The sequence below is a fragment of the Rhineura floridana genome, chromosome 8 (genome assembly GCF_030035675.1).
Source record: "Rhineura floridana isolate rRhiFlo1 chromosome 8, rRhiFlo1.hap2, whole genome shotgun sequence".
In the NCBI taxonomy this organism is placed as follows: Eukaryota; Metazoa; Chordata; class Lepidosauria; order Squamata; family Rhineuridae; genus Rhineura; species Rhineura floridana.
The window spans coordinates 41,487,676-41,506,715 of NC_084487.1; the positions used below are offsets into that span (position 1 = coordinate 41,487,676).

A 19,040-nucleotide genomic window follows, 5' to 3' on the forward strand; every position below is an offset into this window, starting at 1 on the left:
GGAATGGTTTTATTTGGGTCAGATGGTGAGCAGTTAGCTCAGTATCCTGTCTCTCCAATAGCAGCCATGTCAAGGCTTTCAAGAAGTATTCATTATGCGATCTGCCTCTGGCAAGGATTAGTATCCCTGTTTTACAGGAAATGTGTAGCAGCTCACGGAACTGACAGAGAACTCCAACCTATCTACTGCTTCCACATTCTGACTATTTAACCTTTTGGCCATTCTCAACAAAAACAGAGAATGCTTGGACCTTAGAGAATAGTCACCAATGTTTTATTTTCTATGAATTTGGCTAGCCTGTTTCCAATCCCATTTATTCTATTTGCCAATTCACCATCCCTTAATGAAGATTCCCAAAAAATAACCTGCAGGTGGCATAGGAAAGCATTCATATTCATTACTGAAAACTTCTGGCGCATTCATTTCAGTGGCTACCTTCAGGACTGGCCCCTAACTGTTAATGAAGGCAAAGCAGTCCATTTCAGGCAGTAGATGGTAAGAATGCTATTAAAGGAGTAGTGGGGAGTTTGCAGCTCTCCAGATGTTGCTGGATTACAGCTCCAATCATCCCTGACCATTGATTGGCCATGCTGGCTCAGGCGGATGGGAGACGGAGCCCAAAAACAACTGGAGGACCACCCAAGTTCCCCATCCCTGCATTAAAGGGTAAGAAATGGTCAATTTTTATATTATTACTGTGATGAAAGATGTCATTTCAATGGACAGTCCAAGTATATTTTAGCTTGGTTAAGAGTGGGTGATATGAAGACTTTCCTTGTCAATACTTCCCTATTTGGACACCCAACCACCCAAACCAAGTCAAAGAACTTTAGCTTTCAAGTGTAAGGGAGGAATCCTATCTCTCAACTCATGAAGAATTATCTACAAAACCAGAGTGAAGTCGTTACTAAAGCTGTCTTTATTACAGATCTACCAAAAAGAAAAAAAGATTCCAAATGATGTTTCTTTTTATTCAGTTTATAAACAGGAGAAGGGGGACCAGCAACCAAAGAGCTGCAGGTTATTTAGAGCTACCCTTGGACAGAGATTTTGTGGGGTGGGGCAAATGGACACAGACTGGTGAGATGAAGCAGGGGAACCAGTTATCAAACCAACTCGGCCAGCATCTCTCATAGGCAGCAGTTATTAGCCCTGCTGCATACAGACTGGAGCGGATGAGTGGGGAAAGCTTCTCCATGCACTCTCTGTAGGAATCATGCATTTCTTGCTACTGGTTTTTTGCTAGCAGGCAGCAGACTCTGTTCTTCCTCCACCGCAGAGCAACCAACCATCCCCTGAAGGGAGAAGGAAGGGCAAGAATGGCACAATCCGCTCCTTCCTAAAACTGGACAATAGGCCAGCTCCTCCAGGACTGTTCCTCATTCCTACCCAAGGAACTAGGTTCAAAAAAGAAAAGGGGAAATGCAAGGAATCCTGGGGCATGTTTGACACAGTTTTGTCCTCAGTTGCTCAGGGCCCAATAAGTTTCTTGAGGAAGGCTTCCAGCTGATCCTCGTCCTTTACCCCCACAAACTGATCCACCACATCACCATTCTTCATAGCTAAGACTGTGGGCACTGCTGAAACCTGGGAACAAGGACACAAAGAGAGAGAGACCAGGAGCAAAATGAATAGCTGCATTCCACTGACCTGTGAACATCGTTTCAAAAGGCAAAGTAAACATTAAAACAAAGATCAGATGCTTTAAAGAGGTGAATGATTAATTTTTCCTCTTATTGGAGTTTGTAGGAAATTGAGCAGTATCACTTAAACTGCGGGGGTGGGGGGTGGGGGGTGGGGGGAGGAGGGGGTTGTTTTTGGTTTATAAAAATGTGGTCTCAGACATTCAGTTCCAACATGGAGTTTACATTTTGTAGAAAGGGAGTTTCAGTCTAAAGTTCCAAATACTCATCTACTTGGTGTGTTAACAAATGCACCGTCCCCCAAGGGTTCCAGTAAGGCAGGAGTGGGTAACCTGTGGTCCTCCAGATATTGTTCAACTACAACTCCCATCAGCCCCAGCTAGCGTGGTCTGGGCCAAAGGTCAGGGAAAGATGGGAGTTGTAGTCCAGCAACATCTAGAGGGCCACAAGTTCGAAAACATTTTGGCTTTTTCAGCATTGGGACCAATGGAATTTCTAATAGCCTGGGGTGGCATTTAACACTAGCCCTACTCAGAGTAGACCAACTGGAGTTAATGGATATGACTAACTTATGTTCATTAATTTCAGTGCCTCTATGATGAGTGGGACTTAGGCTGTAACAATCCAATACACACTTACCTGGGAGTAAGTCCCATTGAACCCAATGGAGCTTACTTTTGAGTAGACATGTATTGGATTGCAGCCTAAAGCAGGGCTGGGGGAACCTGTGGCTCTCCAGATGCTGTTGGAATACAACTCCCATAATCGACTTTGACCATTGGCCATGCTGGCTGACACTGATAAGAGATGAAGTCCAGAAACACCTGGAGGGCTGCAGATTGCCCATCCCTGGGCTAGAGGGAAGGTGGAGACTTTGCCCAGCTATAAGGCTGCATCACCAACTTTCTGAAAAGTAAGCTCTCAGGTAGAGGAAGAGTTGACCAGGAAGTACTCTGTTGCTGAACTTTGACCCTCCAGATGTTGCTGAACTACATCTCCTATCAGCCCTGGCTGATGGCCATGCTTGTTAGGGTTGATGGGAGCTGTAGTTCAGCAACACGTGGAAGGCCAAAGGTTCCCACACCTGCTGTAGCTGCTTCAAAGCTCGCCATGTATTTTGTGTAGCTCTGCCAGAGGCATGTTTGTCTGTCACCTTTGCCCATGAGGTAAGTTAGTGTTAATCCCCCATCCCCTAGCGGCACAGGTTTATGGCTATGTAGAGTTGATAGTACCGATGGAGGGTATATGGTTATAGCTACCAAGTTCCTTCTTAGCTCCCAATCATTTATTTCCAGCTCGCATCTGCCCATCAAGCTCACATACAGCAGTACCCCAGTTCTGCAGATGTCGCTCCTAGCTTAAATTCCTTACCCCTAAATGTGGCTTTTTAACTGTGCCCATAAGGAAGCGGGGAGACAAACAGATGAATGTATCCACCTTTGCAGTGTCAAAGTTGTCAAGTGCGAGTATGACATATACAAACACGGTGCAGCTTCAAGGGGGCGTGCGCAGATAGACGGGCAGGGAAGACTCTACAGTTGCTGATTCGGTACAGTCCATTCTGCTCGTCACAGGAAGGGCAATGAAGCCTTTATCTTCTGGAATTCCTGTTCACCCCACCCCTGTGGCTTCAGAGGCTTGCCCAGAGATTTGCTACACACTTTCAAAACTATTATTTGCACCCATGGGAACTAGCACAAGGCTTTAAACCAGAGATGGGGAACCTGTAGCCGCCCCCTGAATGCTGTTGGACTCCATTTCCCATCAGCCCCAGCCAGCATGGTCAATTGTCAAAAGTGAAGATGAGGGGAGCTGCAGTCCAACAACATCTGGAGGGTTCCCCAAACTGTGCTTTAAACAGACGTACTCAGGCCTTCCCATTTCTGAGCTTGTGGGACACAACTCTTGAATGCACACAGGCCAACTAGGGATATGTGCAGTCTGGAGTTATGTGGCATCCTGCTCCTACTCTGCCCCCCTTCAAATCAGCTTTTTCCTGTCCATTTGCTACTAACAATAAGAGGATAGCTCGGATCAGGCAACAGCGGGAAGATGCCTGGAAGGGGATTGCTAGCCGGGCTCTGAACAAGTTCCCATATCAGTGCTGCAGGGCCTAACACTACAAGGCTTGACAACCGCAGGCTATGGGCCCCACATGTGAGCCAGCCCATTAAAGAGTCCAGAGACTGACAAGCGAGGAATTTTTGTAAATATTTCAGAAGGGGCTGACACATTCCACAGCTCCTCTGGCGCCCTTATCTGCAGACAGCTCAGCCACTAGGTCAGGTCCCATCCTTATCTTGCATGCTGTCCATCCCTGGAATGCGCTTTCTCATCAGACATGCTGCCGGCTGCGCTACATCTTGCTGCCATCAGCAATTTGCCACACGCAAACCCACCCCACTGGAAAGCCCTGGGAGATCTGGCTTCTCTTTTCCAACAGACGGCCTCTTTTAATTGGGCCCCACCCTTTCCCCTCTGCTGGCCAATGCAGAGTAGTTCCTTAAGAGTGCCACATTCCATGGTTAATCCAGGATGGGTTTTTTAATGGAAAACCTAGTGAAGATTCAACAAGCAAATTATTAGATTTTTGTTGAATTGATGTTCTTTACTGCCCTCTAGGGGGCAACTATAGAACTTCACTCCAGGCCCTCAAAACGTTCCCAAGAGAGCTCCTCTCTTTTTTTTGGCAAGAACTTGACTGATGCTTTATTTGCATCCTTCTGGGGACATGTGGGACAGAAATGATCAGTATCACCACTTAACAGAGCAAGGATCCAGCATTCCCTTTCCCCATGCCCAAATTCCAGTTGCAAGGGGAGGAGCAAGCTGTATAAATAGAGCTTGTCAAAGTCACACAGGAAGTCTGAGGTGGAGCAGGGTCTTCTGGGCAGAGTGCAAACAACACTGACTGCTGAGTCATTCTTTCCTTCTGCAGTTTAATATTACGGGGCTTTCTATGGTAGGCAGAGATCCATAGGGTGCAGAACATTTAATTGTTCTCTATCCATACCAAGCCAGTCTTAAACTCCGTATTTAATTACTGACACTTGAAAAATACAAGTGCAATAGAGGACCGGCATCAAATGTTCTCTGTTGCTGGAATGGCAACACTAAAGGATCCATTCTTTGAAAACGGGGAAAGACTCTTCAGAAAGTTTACTCTCATTAATTAGGGTCTGAAGCTGAATCAAGTTGTATGAAGGTGTTAGGCAGGCAGATTTGAATATCATATATAACACTGATAATTATATGCTTGACAGCGCAAATGTGTGTGTATGTGTGTGTGTGAGTGAGTGAGAGAGAATACATGGTTATGCCTGAGCTGCTGTTATTTCCCCTCCCCCCAATATACTCTTTTCAACAGGGAAGGGCTGTAAGGCAGTGGTAGATCATCTGCTTTGCACGCAGAAGGTCCCAGGTTCAACCCCCAGCATCTCCAGGTAGGCCTGGGAAAGTGACCCCTGTATGAAACCGTGAAGAGCTGCTTCCAGTTAGTGTAGACAAGGTTGTGCTTGACGGACCAGTGGCATGACTCTGAACAGGCAGCTTCCTAAGTCCCTGTGCTGTTTGATTCCTACCTCAATTGTTTGTGTTACAAGAATGTGTGATGAAAAATATTAATAGCAAAAAGAAGTAAGGAAGCAGCTGACCCACTCTCCAGCTCACCCCGTACCCCGTGAGGGATTCCACTCCCTTCCCCAACTGCCACAGAGGGGCTTCTGAAGAAGCATCGTGAGGGACGGGGAGAAGAAACAGAAATAGCTTCTTCATGCCTAATAGATGTCTTTAATTTTTAATGTATAATGTTTATTGATGCTTATATCGTTGTAATCATTTTATGTAAAGCACTTTGTTAGAGCCAACTGAAAAGCAGTAAATGATTATTATTATTATCAACAACAACATTTTGTTACCGGTCATGCTATGGCAGTGGGACAATAGGGCTCTGGGTAAAGGAGGCCAGCAGTTTCTTTTGTTCATTTCAGTCACAGTCCAATCTACAGATCCCCCAGTGGCTGTACAAAGAGAAGGGTCATCACTGGAACACTACTGACTCAACTGGAACATAACAGAAATGGTGGCAAGAAGCCAATGTGGGCTGGCGGGGAGAAGAGTTCAAGGCAAGGTGGTGACAGGCTGAGACAGTCCTCTCTTCCTGCTTTTCTGGAAACCATGGGAGAAGTTACAAGTGAGGAGAGGCCCCCAGCCAGGGATGGGGTGGGGAAGAGAACTGACTAAGCAAAAGGAAGAGACAAGAGTCATAAAGAGTTTTTGCTTCCCCCAAAGAATCCTGGGAACTGTAGCGGGATTTTCTCCAAAGAATCTTGGGAACTACAATTCCCAGAGTTCCTTGGGAAGAAGGACTGATTGTTAAACCATTCTGGGAACTGTAGCTTTATAGGGAGTATGGGTCTCCTAACAACTCTCATCACCCTTAACAAACTGCAGTTCCCAGGATTCTTTGGGGGAAGCCATGACTGTTTAAAGTGACATTAAATGTGCAGTGCAAATAGCCCAATGACACGACTGGCCCACCCATTTAACAAATGGGGTATTTGCCCCAGGCCATAAAATAAGCTTGCAGGAGGTGCCCAGCCTCTTCACCAGCAAGTGCTAAAGGAGCAGCAGCACCACCCCCACCAAGGCTTTGGCTCGCAGTGTCCAAATGCCTTCCCTGTTTGAGAATCAGAGAATAAAGCTTGGCTTGCGCAGAATCCACTCAGGGAAAAGTCCTTGTGAAGTTTTTTCTCAGCAGGAAAATACTTCATGGATGGATGCTCCATTGGGACAGCATGGAGCCTGGGGCAGGTCAGGGCCCATGTGAAGGAATGCACAGGCATTCCAAGCCTCACAGTGGGGGTCACTCCCTCCCTCCTCTCCCTTCTAAAGAATCTACTGCTGCAAAGAGGTTGTTGCGAAATTTTCAGGCTGAGATGTTGGGCCGCTGTCTTGTAAACAGAAGTGCAGAGAGACAGAGAGGAGTGGGAGGTTTACTGGTAATTTGCAGGGAATCCACAGGGCTAGAAAGAAAGCCTTGAAAACCTTACGGGAGGAGAAAATTGTTTAGGATCCTAAGGTCACAAGCAGAAAGGTGGTTTGTTTTTACTCTTGCCATATGAAACTGCCTTATGCAAACATAAGAACATAAGAAGAGACTGCTGGATCAGGCCAGTGGCCCATCTAGTCCAACATCCTGTTCTCACAGTGGCCAACCAGGTGCCTGGGGGAAAGAACCAGGACACTGGTCCACTTAGCCTGGAATCACTTACTTCACCTAGCAGCAGCTTTCTAAGATCTTAGGCCGCTTGGTCCCTCCTAATGGGACCTGTTCTAAGTGGAGACATAATCTGGATCCTTACGCATGCAAAGTGTGTGCTGTACCACTGAGCTATGGGCTCCCGCTTAAGGGAGGATGTGGAGGAAAGACCAAGCACCCCCAATTTGCACTGCCCCTCTAACCATTGATATTTAAATATCAGACTATTAAACCCAAAACTCTTCTTGGGCCTTAAGCATGAATGCCATGGAAAGGACTACTGGCTTTCTGCAAAACTCTACATATTGAATCTGGCAGCAGATTCAGGAAGGATTCCTGGGGGGGGAGGGAGAGAGTGAACAAGCAGGGGAAGAGGAAAAAAATAACAAGTTTCTCGGCTTATTATCTGGAAATATGTCTTGCAAACATGGGTTTCATTTGAACAGCATGAACATCTCTGCTTGTGATCACCTTGGTTACAAAGACTATTCTTAACTCTTTGTAGTCCTGCCATCTTCTAAGCCAACCAATGCTTGCCTCCCCCACTGCATTCTTCATAAGACAATTGCTCTCAGTTCAACTTCCCACACAGTGACGATCAAGACCGACTGGCTGCTCAATGGTGTCTTCTGTCATCACCCAGGAGATTCTCTCTCCCCACCCACAAAACATAGGAAGCTGCTTTATACCAAGTCAGACATTTGGTCCATTTAGCTCAGTATTGTCTACACTGACAGGCAGCAGTTCTCCACGGCTGGGGATTGAACTTGGGACCTTCTGCATGCAAGGCAGATTCTCTGCCACTGAGCAATGGCCCTTCTCCTTCCTTGGCCCACTAGAGCTTCATCTCTCTTCGACCACATCTTCCCGACTAATTTACTGAACGGCCTCATCGCCCATCGCCTCTCTTGTCTATTTCACTTGAGACTGCGAGTCCTCTAGAGAAGGGCCCTGTTACTTTTGTGTTTTATACAGGGCCAAACACCCTACAGATGCTCATTTAAGTGATAGGAAAGGCTGAAAAGTGTGAATGGGGGCAGGATGAAATGACAGATTAGAAATGGGCCCCCTTTGTGCCCATATAGCTCCCTGTTTCACCCCCATGATATTTATTTCCAGTGTCTGACTCGTGAATCCTTGTAGCTCCATTCCTTGGGCTCTTCTGCCATCCCAGCCCTTGCAAAATGGAAACGGACTGCCTTCAAGTTGATCCTGACTTACGAATAGGAAATTCATGGTAAGTGGTATTCAGAGGGGGTTTACTATTGCCTCCCTCTGAGGTTAGTCCTCCCCAGCTGGCTAGGGCCTGCTCAGCTTGCCACAGCTGCACAAGCCAGCCTCTTCCTTGTCCGCAACTACCAGCTGAGGGGCCACTGGGCTCCTTGGGATTATGCAGCTTGCCCACGGCTGCACAGGTGGCAGGGCATGTAACCCCTGAGCCACTTACTGTGGAGGTGATCTTTAGCTGGCCCTTGACACCCAGGAGACACGAGTGGGGATTTGAACTCACAGACTCTGGACTCCCAGCCAGACTCTCCTCCCCACTGTGCTATACCAGCTGTGAAGCCCTTGCAAAGAGTTCTAAATTTAGCCAACGGAGGCAGAAAGAAAGAATGAATGAAAGAGAAGGAACCCCCCTGCTAAATCTAAATATAGCAATCAGAACAAACAAAAAGCAAAAGCAAGTTAGGTTGTTTTATACAGTGTATAATATGTATACATCACAGGAGATTTACGGCACTTACCTTGTATTCAAGGGCTAGGTCTGTGTGATCGTCAATGTCCACTTTTGCCATCAACACCTTTCCGTTCTGTTTGGCCACCAGCTTTTCTAGTCTGGGGCCTAAGATCTTGCAGGGACCACACCACCTTCAAGGGTGGGGGGAGGAATTCAGAGTTTAGTCAGGAAAAAACTGAGGGAGCTTTTCAAAACACACTGAGCCCCTCCTCCCTCATTTAATGGGGGTATGCTGACCTTTAAGTTTAACAGCCACAGGAGAACCCTCTGAACTTTAAATATCAAGCTTGATATTGATGTCTGAATTGTTACATTAAAGAACAGTGTGTACAGGCTTGGCAGGTTTACAACTGTTTGACTACTAACATGCCAAGAGTTACAAGCAGCAGTTTACAGACTGCTAAAGGCGTTTTCTGCATGTGACACTAAAAGGTACCTTTGAGCTTCTTTTCATGCTGTTTGTGCCATGGGTGAATGAGGGACAAAAAGGAGGAGAATCCCATTTTCATCAAGAGTCCTTTAAAATCTTATTGGGTCTTTCTTACATTCCCTTTACAAAGTGACCCAAGAGCCACTCATCTATGCTCTAAGACTTAAATGAGGGTGACTTTGCACACACAAGTTGCCATGTGATCATTTTGATTAACATATGAGTACCGTAATGCAGCCTTCCCCAACCTGGTGCCCTCCAGAGGTTTTGGACTACAACTCCCATCATCCCAGACCATTGGCCATGCTGCTTGGGGGTGATGGGAGTTGTAGTCCAGTAATGTTTGGAGGACACCAGGTTGGGAAAGATTGCCGCAATGTGTCAAACTGCGGCATATGACTGGTTCAGGGAGCACTGTTTTAAACACTAGGCTGTTTCCTAAAAAGAGAAGCAAAATTCTAAAGAGAAAATTAGATACATGTTGCCCAAACTGAATATAGGAACCCACCCAGTGGTGTCTTAAAACATCTTAGGACCCTTCCCTATGCAGGCAGAAACCAGGGTAAGAAAAGCCCAATTATCAGCATGTCTGAGGATCACGCATCTGTCTGTTTTGCTCAGAGTAAGCTCACTGAGGAACCCATTGCTGGTTCCCATCTGTTGTACCCATAGCAAAAGAAACACTTGGGGTATCATCATAGGACAGTGTTCACAGGAGGTTCCCCCCAGTTTACACCTGTGTAGAAGAAACTTCATGCATCAAGGGCTCTTGCGAAACCTACTATAATAAATTTTGTACCAAATCTGAGGTAGGATAGTGAAATGATGTCTCTGTACCATTTGGGTTATAAAGAAACATAAGCACACATACTTGTGTTATTGTTCTGCTTGGTTTCATTGAAATCAATTTTAAAAAATACTCTACTTTGCCCTTCCGAAGGGAAAGAGTATGGGAACGGAGGCGGGCGGGGGGAAGAGAGAAAAAATCTCCTTGAACCTTGATGCAATGACATCTGGGCCAAGGATACACTAGCTATTCCTTGCCTTGGCTACCTTCCTCCTTCATGGCTGACTGGGCCCAATTGTTTTGGGCTGGCATAAATCCTGTGTGGAATGAAGATACAGAGGAAGTCCTCTCCCACTGCTTCCATGGTCACTAAGCAGCCACCCACACGGTGGTTCTCATTTCCTTTCTCTCTCCCCAAATTTGACACTGAAAGTGTCTAGCAAAACAAACATTCCAATAGCATTCAAGAGCTGTGTGCAGACACTTCACACAGTTCAATCAAGTCAAACTTTTAGATTATGTTTTGATCCAAAAGGTCAAGCAGCTACATAGATGGCTGCAGAGTCTCTTTATTGCTAGCAAATAACCCTAGCTATATTGTAACCTGCACCTGGGTGCTCTAACAGCTGCCACGCACACAATAAATGCACAAAAACGTCCACCCTTCACTTGTGACAAATGAACAGGAAGATGCAACCCAGCAGCTGCATATTTTAGTTACGTGTAATTAACGTAATTCATAGAAGAGGGAAGATGCCAAATTGCAATTAATGGATATTTTGTCGTTCGCCATTACCTATATTCTAATTCAAATTCAGTTCCTTAAGTCTTGACACTAAAGAAACAGGAAGAAGTATATGCAAGAGGAACACAGAAGCAAGGCTGGGAAAATGCTAAGGTTTGCAGAAGGACAAAAATCTTTTGAGGAAAAAAAATCAGGGGAACCCTCACCCCTAAAAGCAATAAACCAGCCCAATGAGGACTGAGCATGCTCAGTGGCCATGGAATGCTGACCAGCTGCAAAGGGGAAAAAAAGGAAAACCAGGTAGAAGGGGGAATGGAATAGAGTAGCTGGAAAAAGAGGCTTGAGACACAGAGATATAAAATGTCTAGGAGAACCATCTCATTGTCTGGATAGGTCATTTCCTGGTTCACAGTGAGAAGCTATTTTTAAATGGCCTTGGGGATGGAAGTGAGAGCTACCTATAGAAATCCAAGGATACAATGTAGCTGGGATTGGGCACCAGTGTGTCTGTCCCACCAAAAACGGCTAAATGGAGACTGAAAATGCTGACTGATTGTTGGATTTTAAAAATGGAAAACTGGGGTAGGGATGGGAAAGAGAGACAGAGAAATGAGTGGAGTGAGTGGAACCCTGAGCAGCACACTGCAACATTTAGTTGCAAGCCTTGTTTGTTGTTATTCTATTTTTTCTCTCCTGAATGTCATAAATAGGACTGAACTAGATGTAGTGCTAAATTTATCATGTTTTTCTCTCATCCCCACTCTTCAAAATAGGAGCTGGGGGAGGGGCAGAATCAGGCCCCATCTGCACTATATATTTAAAACAGGATCATACCACTTTAAACCGCCATGGCTTCCCTCAAAGAATCCAGAGAACTGTAATTTAAGGGTGCTGCTGAGAGTTGTTAGGAGACCCCTATTCCCTTCACAGAACTACAATTCCCAGAGTTCCCTGGAAAGACGCATTTATTACTAAACCACTTTGAGGACTGTAGTTTTGTGGGTTGTAGTTCTGCAGTATCTAGAGGGCCAAAGGCTCCCCACACCTGCTTTAGATGCTCTCCATTGCTGTCATTTTCTTGAAGTCATGAAAGCTACACACAAAATTCAAAGTTTAAAGTCAGATGCAGCTATTTATTTATTTATTACATTTATACCCCGCCTTTCTTTTCATGATAGAAACCCAAGGTGGCTTACATATCGTCCCAGGCGGTTTCCCATCCAGGCACTGACCAGACCTGACGCTGCTTAGCTTCAGCAGGGAGCTACCCTTATGTGCCTTCAGACCATAGCCTGGGACTATTTCCCCCCTAGATCTTCATGAGCATCCTTTTAGGCTGGGAGAACAGCTTCTTAATGGTTCCCTCCTACAGGGTTTCTTTTCCCTTCCTTTATCTCACCTCCCATTTTACGTTAGACCTAGGAATAAGAGAAAGTAGCTGATGAGCTTACCTTATAGGGAGAATTCAGCTAAATTCCTTCTAGGCCTCCAACCTTGAGAGATGGGAAGTAGTTTCCCAAAAAGCTTCCAGCCTAAGTTTTACACATGGCCACATTATAAATGTGCCTGTGCAGTTCCTTCCACTTATCAGTGGGGCTGTGCTTCACAAATAAAGGTTTCTGGATTCCCTGATGCCCCCTTACCTTGCATCTGCTTGTGTTTGGCTTATGGTTGTGAACAAGTGCTGCTAGTCTAAACCTCTAGGCTTTGATCCAAAAACAGCCTCCAACAGATTTTTCTCTTCTCTTAAGATGGGTCCTGAAAGGATTTGTGAAAGACTTGTCTAAAAAGACCCTTTCCTCTCAGATCGCAGAGTATTCGGTACACATGTATAAAAAAAATCTATGGCAGCGATCACTGCAGAGCTCTGCAGTTTGTTGCCCATTATATGTTAATAAAAGAATGGGGAGGTCAGCAGTGTCTTGTGTTGTTTGTTTCAGCCCTGCAATTAATCCAAAAGAACTACCTTCATTTTGGGCCAAGCTATGTGGGAGGTGGCCATTTGGAGAATGGAGGGGGAGGCAAATGAGCTGCACGTAGGGCAGGCATAAACAGCTCTTGCAGCAGACATTTCTTAGAAGAAAACCCTTGCCAAGCCCAGTGCACATTTTTGAGGCCCCACCAGGGCTAGAAAAATCCTGAGCGCTAACTTACCGCAGAAAGAGGCTATGATAATTTAGGAACATGGGAAGCCGCCTTATACCGAGCCAGATCATTGGTTCATCCAGCTCGGTATTGTCTACACCGACTGGCAGCAGCTCCCCAGGGCTTCAGGCAGAGGACATTCCCAGTTGTACCTGGAGATGGATGCTGGGGAATGAACCTGGAACTTTCTGCATGCAAAGTAGATGCCCTACCACTGAGCTGTGGCCCTCCCCCTTTTATTCTTCCTCCATTTAAGAATAGCAACCTCAAAAAAAGCACAGCATTGGCCAGCGACTTTCCGGCAAGGACAGAATCTGTCTCTGAGCCACTTGGGGGCAAGCCTCCCATGCTAAGTGTTGCTGTCATTAAAGCCTCCAAGCAGTTTGACCAGGAATGGTCTAATACTGGAATAGGGAACACAAGGGCAGGGCCAGATCCATACACAATCACACACACACACATCTATTCCCAGTGAACACCACTCAAATTCCATTTTCCACTTTCTTCATAGACTTTTTTGACTCTCTAGCACCCTTTATCTGTTCTGACTGTGCAAAAGGCAAGAAGGATTTAGTATTCCCAGCAGAAGAATGCAAATAATGTTCTGCAAACCCTGACTTACAGCTGTTTAAAACATGAAATTTCAAAATGCAATTGCATCCCCCAAAACTGCATGCATGCAGTTGCAAAATACACAAGATACACTATATCTGCAAGGAAGACGAGCCTGCAGAGACATTTTTTTCTCTGCTTTGATCTTCTTGCAGAAGATCTTCTCGCAGCGGAAGGAGCTTCAACGGCATCCTTTGTAACACATCAAAGCCCCTTCCTCACTGCACTGAAGAGCCGATAGCTGGAAGCGGACCCAGAGGGGTTGAGGAAATCTGGCTACCCGCTACATCCAGCCACAGGGCAGGAACTGGTGCTAGGTCTCTTCCTGGATTTTGACAGCTTTAAGCCAAGGAGAAACAAACCCTCTGTACTCACTGAGCATGGAAATCAATCACCACCGGCTTCTCGCTTTTCAGAACTCTGTCTTGAAAGTCATCCTCATCCTGGATGTTAAAGGTGTGCCTGAAAACCTGAGTAGTGGAAAATGTCCTAGTAGTTGTAGGCACAGTAGTGAAGGGAAAGGGCAGGCGCCAGGTGACGTTGCACGGCACAGCCAAGACCCTGCACAGAAGCAACGAGGGCTGGGAACGCAGCGGCGCAGAGAGCTGCTTGGCAGGTATGGAGAGGAATGGCCTGAGTAGAAGTTTTTGGGCCATCTGCAAAAGGAAGGTGAACAAAAGCATCACAATGGGGGGAGGGAAGTCAAAAGTGAGGGTTCTTACAGTCCCCTGGATAACACTTGTATATCCCCCCCCAAGCCCAGCCTAGCTCTTTATTTTGCAGCTGCATTCCCTTTCCAGTCAATGCCACAGATCCCTATCCATATCCCCATTCATCTCATCTGCTGCCAAAACTCCTCGTCTACTTTAAACGTTCCATTTCCATTTCCAAGGTGGGTTGCCCCACATGGCTCTGGCAATGCTTTGCCACTTCCAGCGCCACCTTATTTGTGCCCTCCAGCATTTCACTGCCCTACACTCATGCTGTGCGCTGCCTCAGACACACTCATAATATTTATCATACATACAGTGCACACCTCTAAGCACTGAGCGAAGGAACAGTAAAAAGGACAGGCCCTGTCTATAGGCTTGCCATCTAACCTAATGTACCTCTTGGGTCACAGTCTTATCTACCATCTCCACCCTTAGCTCAAGTCTCACTTAAGGGCTGTCAGGTCATACGTCAATAGTGAATGAAAGGACGTTTCCTTTACTCTATGGAACTGTGATGGTCTGAAGAAAGATTCACTCTTTAAAAACTGAAGAGTGTTTGGCAGCTGCTCCCAGTGGAGGCTGGTCCATTAGGGCAAGTGAGCACTGCCCCGCCAAGCTCAGTCTGCCCTCAGCCAGCCCCTACCTGCCTGCCTTCCTACTGACAATCAGTCCAGGGGGTAGCCCTGGCTCTTCGCTTCTTCAGCCCTTGTAACGCAGAAGGAAGGAAGATCTGGACAAAACTAGAATTAGTTGGCTCTGCCTGTCATTGGCTTTGGTTCCCCCTATTGTTGGTCTCCTCTCCTTCTTCCCTACCAGTCCTAATGGGCATCAGCCACCCCCTCCACCACAGGCCACTTTTTAAACCTCCTCCTGCTTGGTTGCTCCTAGATTCTCCAGTCTTATCATTCTAGCCTAATCTAAGATGGCAGACATCAGTCTTTTCACTGGACAGTTTTTATTGGAAAGCAGCGTCTCTGATACTTGACTGTCATGAGCCCAGTTAAGATACTGGAACATCAGCATCCTTATTTTTGTAGCACACTATTACCATCGTCATTTCTGTTTGGTTTCTCAGTGGGGCAAAAAGCTTTACGGTTCTTATTATAACAACCTGTGAGGCACAATAGGCTGCCCAAGTTATTTTTTTAATTTATGCTTAAAATGCAACCTGGCAGCCACAACACAGCTGCTCTTCCAGCGCAATATGCTCCAAATCTGATACAAACAAGGGGTAGCAGAGCCATCATACTTAGCATTGATGTAGCATTCAAAGCACTTCACATATATTATCACAGAATCATAGAGTTGGAAGGGGCCTATAAGGCCACTGAGTCCAACCCCCTGCAAGTTAATTGCAAGTTAAAGCAAACCTGCTAGGTAGCTGTCCAGCTGCCTCTTGCATGCCTCCAGTGTTGGAGAATCCCAGCAATCCTTAAGAACGTAAGAAGAGTCTGCCAGATCAGGCCCATATTATGTTTTGTGATGCTATGATTTTAAGTGGCTTTTAATCATTTTCATGCTGTATTTTAAACTGTTGTAACCCACCCTGGGACCTCAGGGTGAAGGGCGGATAATAAACTGAAATAATAATCAGCATCCTGTTTTCACAATGGCCAACCAGATGCCTATGGGAAGTTCACAAGCGGGACCTGAGTGCAAGAGCACTTTCCTCTCCTGTGGTCTCCAACAACTAGTATTCATTGCCTCCAAAAGTGGAGGTAGAACATAGCCATCACGGTTAGCAGCCACTGACAGCCTTGTGCTCCATGAATTTGTCTAATCCTCTTTTAAAGCCATCCAAGTTGGCAGCCACCACTGCATCCTGTGGAAGCAAATTTCATAGTTTAACTATGAGCTGTGTAAAGAAGTACTTTCTTCTGTCTGTCCTGAATCTCCAACACGCAGCTTCGTTGGGTCTCTGTGAGTTCTAGTGTTATGCAAGAGCCACCTTCTCAGTGCCATGCATAATTTTATACACTTCTGTCATGTTGCTTCTTACTCGCCTTTTCTCTAAACTAAAAAGCCCCACAGGCTGCAACCTTTCCCCTACAACAGTCTTTCTTATAGCCTGTAAGGTTATTATCTCCACAGCAGCAAGCCACTTCTAGGGGGGCTAGTAGCATGCAGAAGAGAAAGAGGGCATCATCATCAATATCAGATTTAGAAACAAAACAAAAACTACCAATGGGCTAACTGAATGTTGGACAGCAGATTTCCTGCATCAACAGGCAGGACTAGATGATCTTTGATGTCCCTTCCAACACCCTCAAAATTGCTATGGAAAATTTATTATTTTATTTACTGTCCCAAAAGATAAACAAACTTATTATTCAGAATACAAAAAGTGACTGCTGTCACTGATAGTACATTATACTCAAAATACAGTAGGCATTATAAGCCCTAAACGACTTAGGTCCCAAATATCTGAAAGACCACCTCCTTCCCTACAGACTCTTTTGGGTTTTAAAATCAGCAGATCTCAAGTTCCACTTGGGGAAGTTTTTTGGGGGGTTGGTCACCCGGTAGAGGGCATGGCTTTATTGTACAACTTTCTGCGAATGCTGAAGACCCTTCTCTTTATCCTGGCCTTTGACACTTGAGAAGTATATTTTTAGGACCCACAACCTGATGTTATATAGGTTGTTTTTAATTATGTGCTTTAAAACTGTTGTAACCTGCCCTGGGATGTCTGGGTGAAGGGTGGATAATAAATTCTAATAAATAACAACAACAACAGGACTGCGTTTGTAAATAAATAATTTTGTTTTCTTTATCACGTTTGAGATTTGACTCATTGGCTGGTTGGTTGCTGCCTAGCAGCATGCCTCCCCCTAAAATATTATTGCATTTGCTTTAAAATGTGCTTCCAAAAAAATACAGAAAACATCATTTGTTTCATGTAAATGTAACAGACCACATTTTTATACAATATTGTAAGTTTCAAAACACTAAAGATTTCAAACCTTAGTACATGTCATTAACAAATTATTATTGTCCTTGACACAGTGTTATTTAATTGCTCTAAGTGCATTAAAATATAAATGTATATAGAACTCCAACCTTCCGTCCTGCTTTTGTTACCCTCCAGCCCTATTAATGCCAACCTAAGATTGCCAACTTTTCCCATCCCGACATGGTAGGGAAGTGATGAGAAAAGTTTCACCTGCTAAACTTTTGTGCTTTAGGTAACTGAGAAGACATGGACACTCTGCCAAAACTGAGTTGGCAACGCTACTTCTACCCTGCAGCTGTTCTTATTTTAATTTCTAAAATAGGAAGAACTGAAGCTAAAAATCTAACTCAAAGCTTCAAACTGCGATCTGGGAAACATGCTCCTCTTAAGCCGAGACACGCGGTTACGGTTATTCAGCCATGAGGAAGTGGCACTCTGCACATGTTTAGAGATACTCCCGTCTGTAATACTATAGCAGTCCATCTAGATCTATCAAGCTCTGGCTGAAATTGAGCGTTGCCTATTATAACTACTTAGCGCTTCACTTGTACACCGATTTCCTCTCCTAGTGTCCCTCCGCTTCTAGTCAGCGGTACGAGCAAGTGTATCGTCACCTCCATTTACTGCGCAGACCCTCAGGGTTGGGCAGCCTCCCACCAGTCTCTGCGCTGAAGTAAACCTCGGCTGCAAAAATAAATAAATAAATAGCGCGACCTTTCCCCCCCGCTCCGCCGTCTCACCTTTTAGGCCCCCTGAAGAGTGTCACCCGGCCACACTACGGAATCGAAAGGCTGAAATACCCTGCCAGCCGATTGGCAGGAGAGACGCAGGTTAAAAAAAAAAGTATACATGCCATCTTGATGATTGGCTGGCGAAAGTTAGTCCTTGAGAACTCTGGGAGGTGATTGGCTAAGGGGGGCACATTATGCCCACCGACGGGAGCCTGTCCTGTGTGCTTATTGGTTACAAAGAGGACGATCCAAACACTGAGGGTTAACTTTTTTCCAGCTTGTGTGGTGATTGGCTATTGAGGAGGTCTGACCTTACTATAAAAGCCCATTGAGCCAATAGCAAAGCAAATATGTATCCGTACAGTGCCCTCGGTCCCGCCCTCGGGGACTAGGGTCAGAGTACGCAGGCCATGCCTACGATGGCGGTTCAGATGGTGTTTTTTAACCGTTCTAACTTTTGTTTCAGGGTTTATGCTTCTGCTCGCTTAACAGCGCGCTGTGTATCCTTCCTTCAAATCTAAATCACACTTTTTGTTTCATGACTTACAATATTTGCATACAGCTTTCCAGTCATTATGATTCCCAGAGCTGTTTGCAGCATCAGTAAGACAGCAATTAAACATCATAGCAATTAAAACAACGAGAGTTTAAAACCAGCAACTGAAACAAGAGCGGATTTTTTTTAATGGTACAGTGTCAAAGCTGTAAAATTGTTAGCTAAAATCAAACGGTACAGTTAATACTAGCAGTAAGAGCACTTCACCACGGTGAAGTTTATTCCAGGGGGAAAGAAGACCTGGCTTGCGGGACCCTTATAAAATACTAGTGGGGTGTGCCGAGTTGGGAATGGGGGTAGACATAGAATTAAAAAATAGGGTGCCTCTGAGCTTATGCTCAGCCAAGAGCTACCCTCTGCCTTCCCTTACTTCATTCTATTGTATCAATACATATACCAGAGGTAGTGGGCTCTCCGACACTGGAGGCATTCAAAAGGCAGCTGGACAGCCATCTGTCGGGAATGCTTTGATTTGGGTTCCTGCATTGAGCAGGAGGTTGGACTTGATGGCCTTATAAGCCCCTTCCAACTCTGCTATTCTATGATTCTATGTACAGATGCAGGGAATCCAAACCCACATTACTGATTTGAATACAAAACCCAGATGGGCCATTATTTCATACAAGTGGGCCCTGTAACAAAATACTGCAGTGTATTCTCACACTTTAACAGGAAAGCTGTTGTTCAAGGTTCGTTCATGCTGGTTTGCCATGCTGTCCTCATATAC

At 45.4% G+C, this 19,040-nt stretch overlaps 1 protein-coding gene across 3 annotated transcripts; it reads right to left on the reverse strand.

The window, feature by feature from the left end:
• Nucleotides 1–896: 896 nt before the first annotated feature.
• TXN2 (thioredoxin 2) lies at nt 897–17,870 on the reverse strand. Of its 3 annotated transcripts, XR_009764398.1 has the most exons (5): nt 17,641–17,720; nt 13,736–14,016; nt 8,649–8,772; nt 5,561–5,662; nt 1,499–1,587 (listed from the first exon to the last, which is right to left on the reverse strand). XR_009764398.1 is itself a non-coding variant. In XM_061639021.1 (4 exons), exons 2-4 carry the CDS (start codon nt 14,014–14,016, stop codon nt 1,471–1,473), a joined length of 522 nt encoding a protein of 173 aa, XP_061495005.1. In that variant the 5' UTR covers nt 17,767–17,870; the 3' UTR covers nt 897–1,470. The 3 variants fall into 3 exon arrangements, 2 of the variants coding, with proteins under 2 accessions (XP_061495005.1, XP_061495004.1); XM_061639021.1 differs by lacking the exons at nt 5,561–5,662; nt 17,641–17,720 and adding an exon at nt 17,767–17,870 and having other exon boundaries at nt 897–1,587; XM_061639020.1 differs by lacking the exon at nt 5,561–5,662 and having other exon boundaries at nt 897–1,587.
• Nucleotides 17,871–19,040: the final 1,170 nt, after the last annotated feature.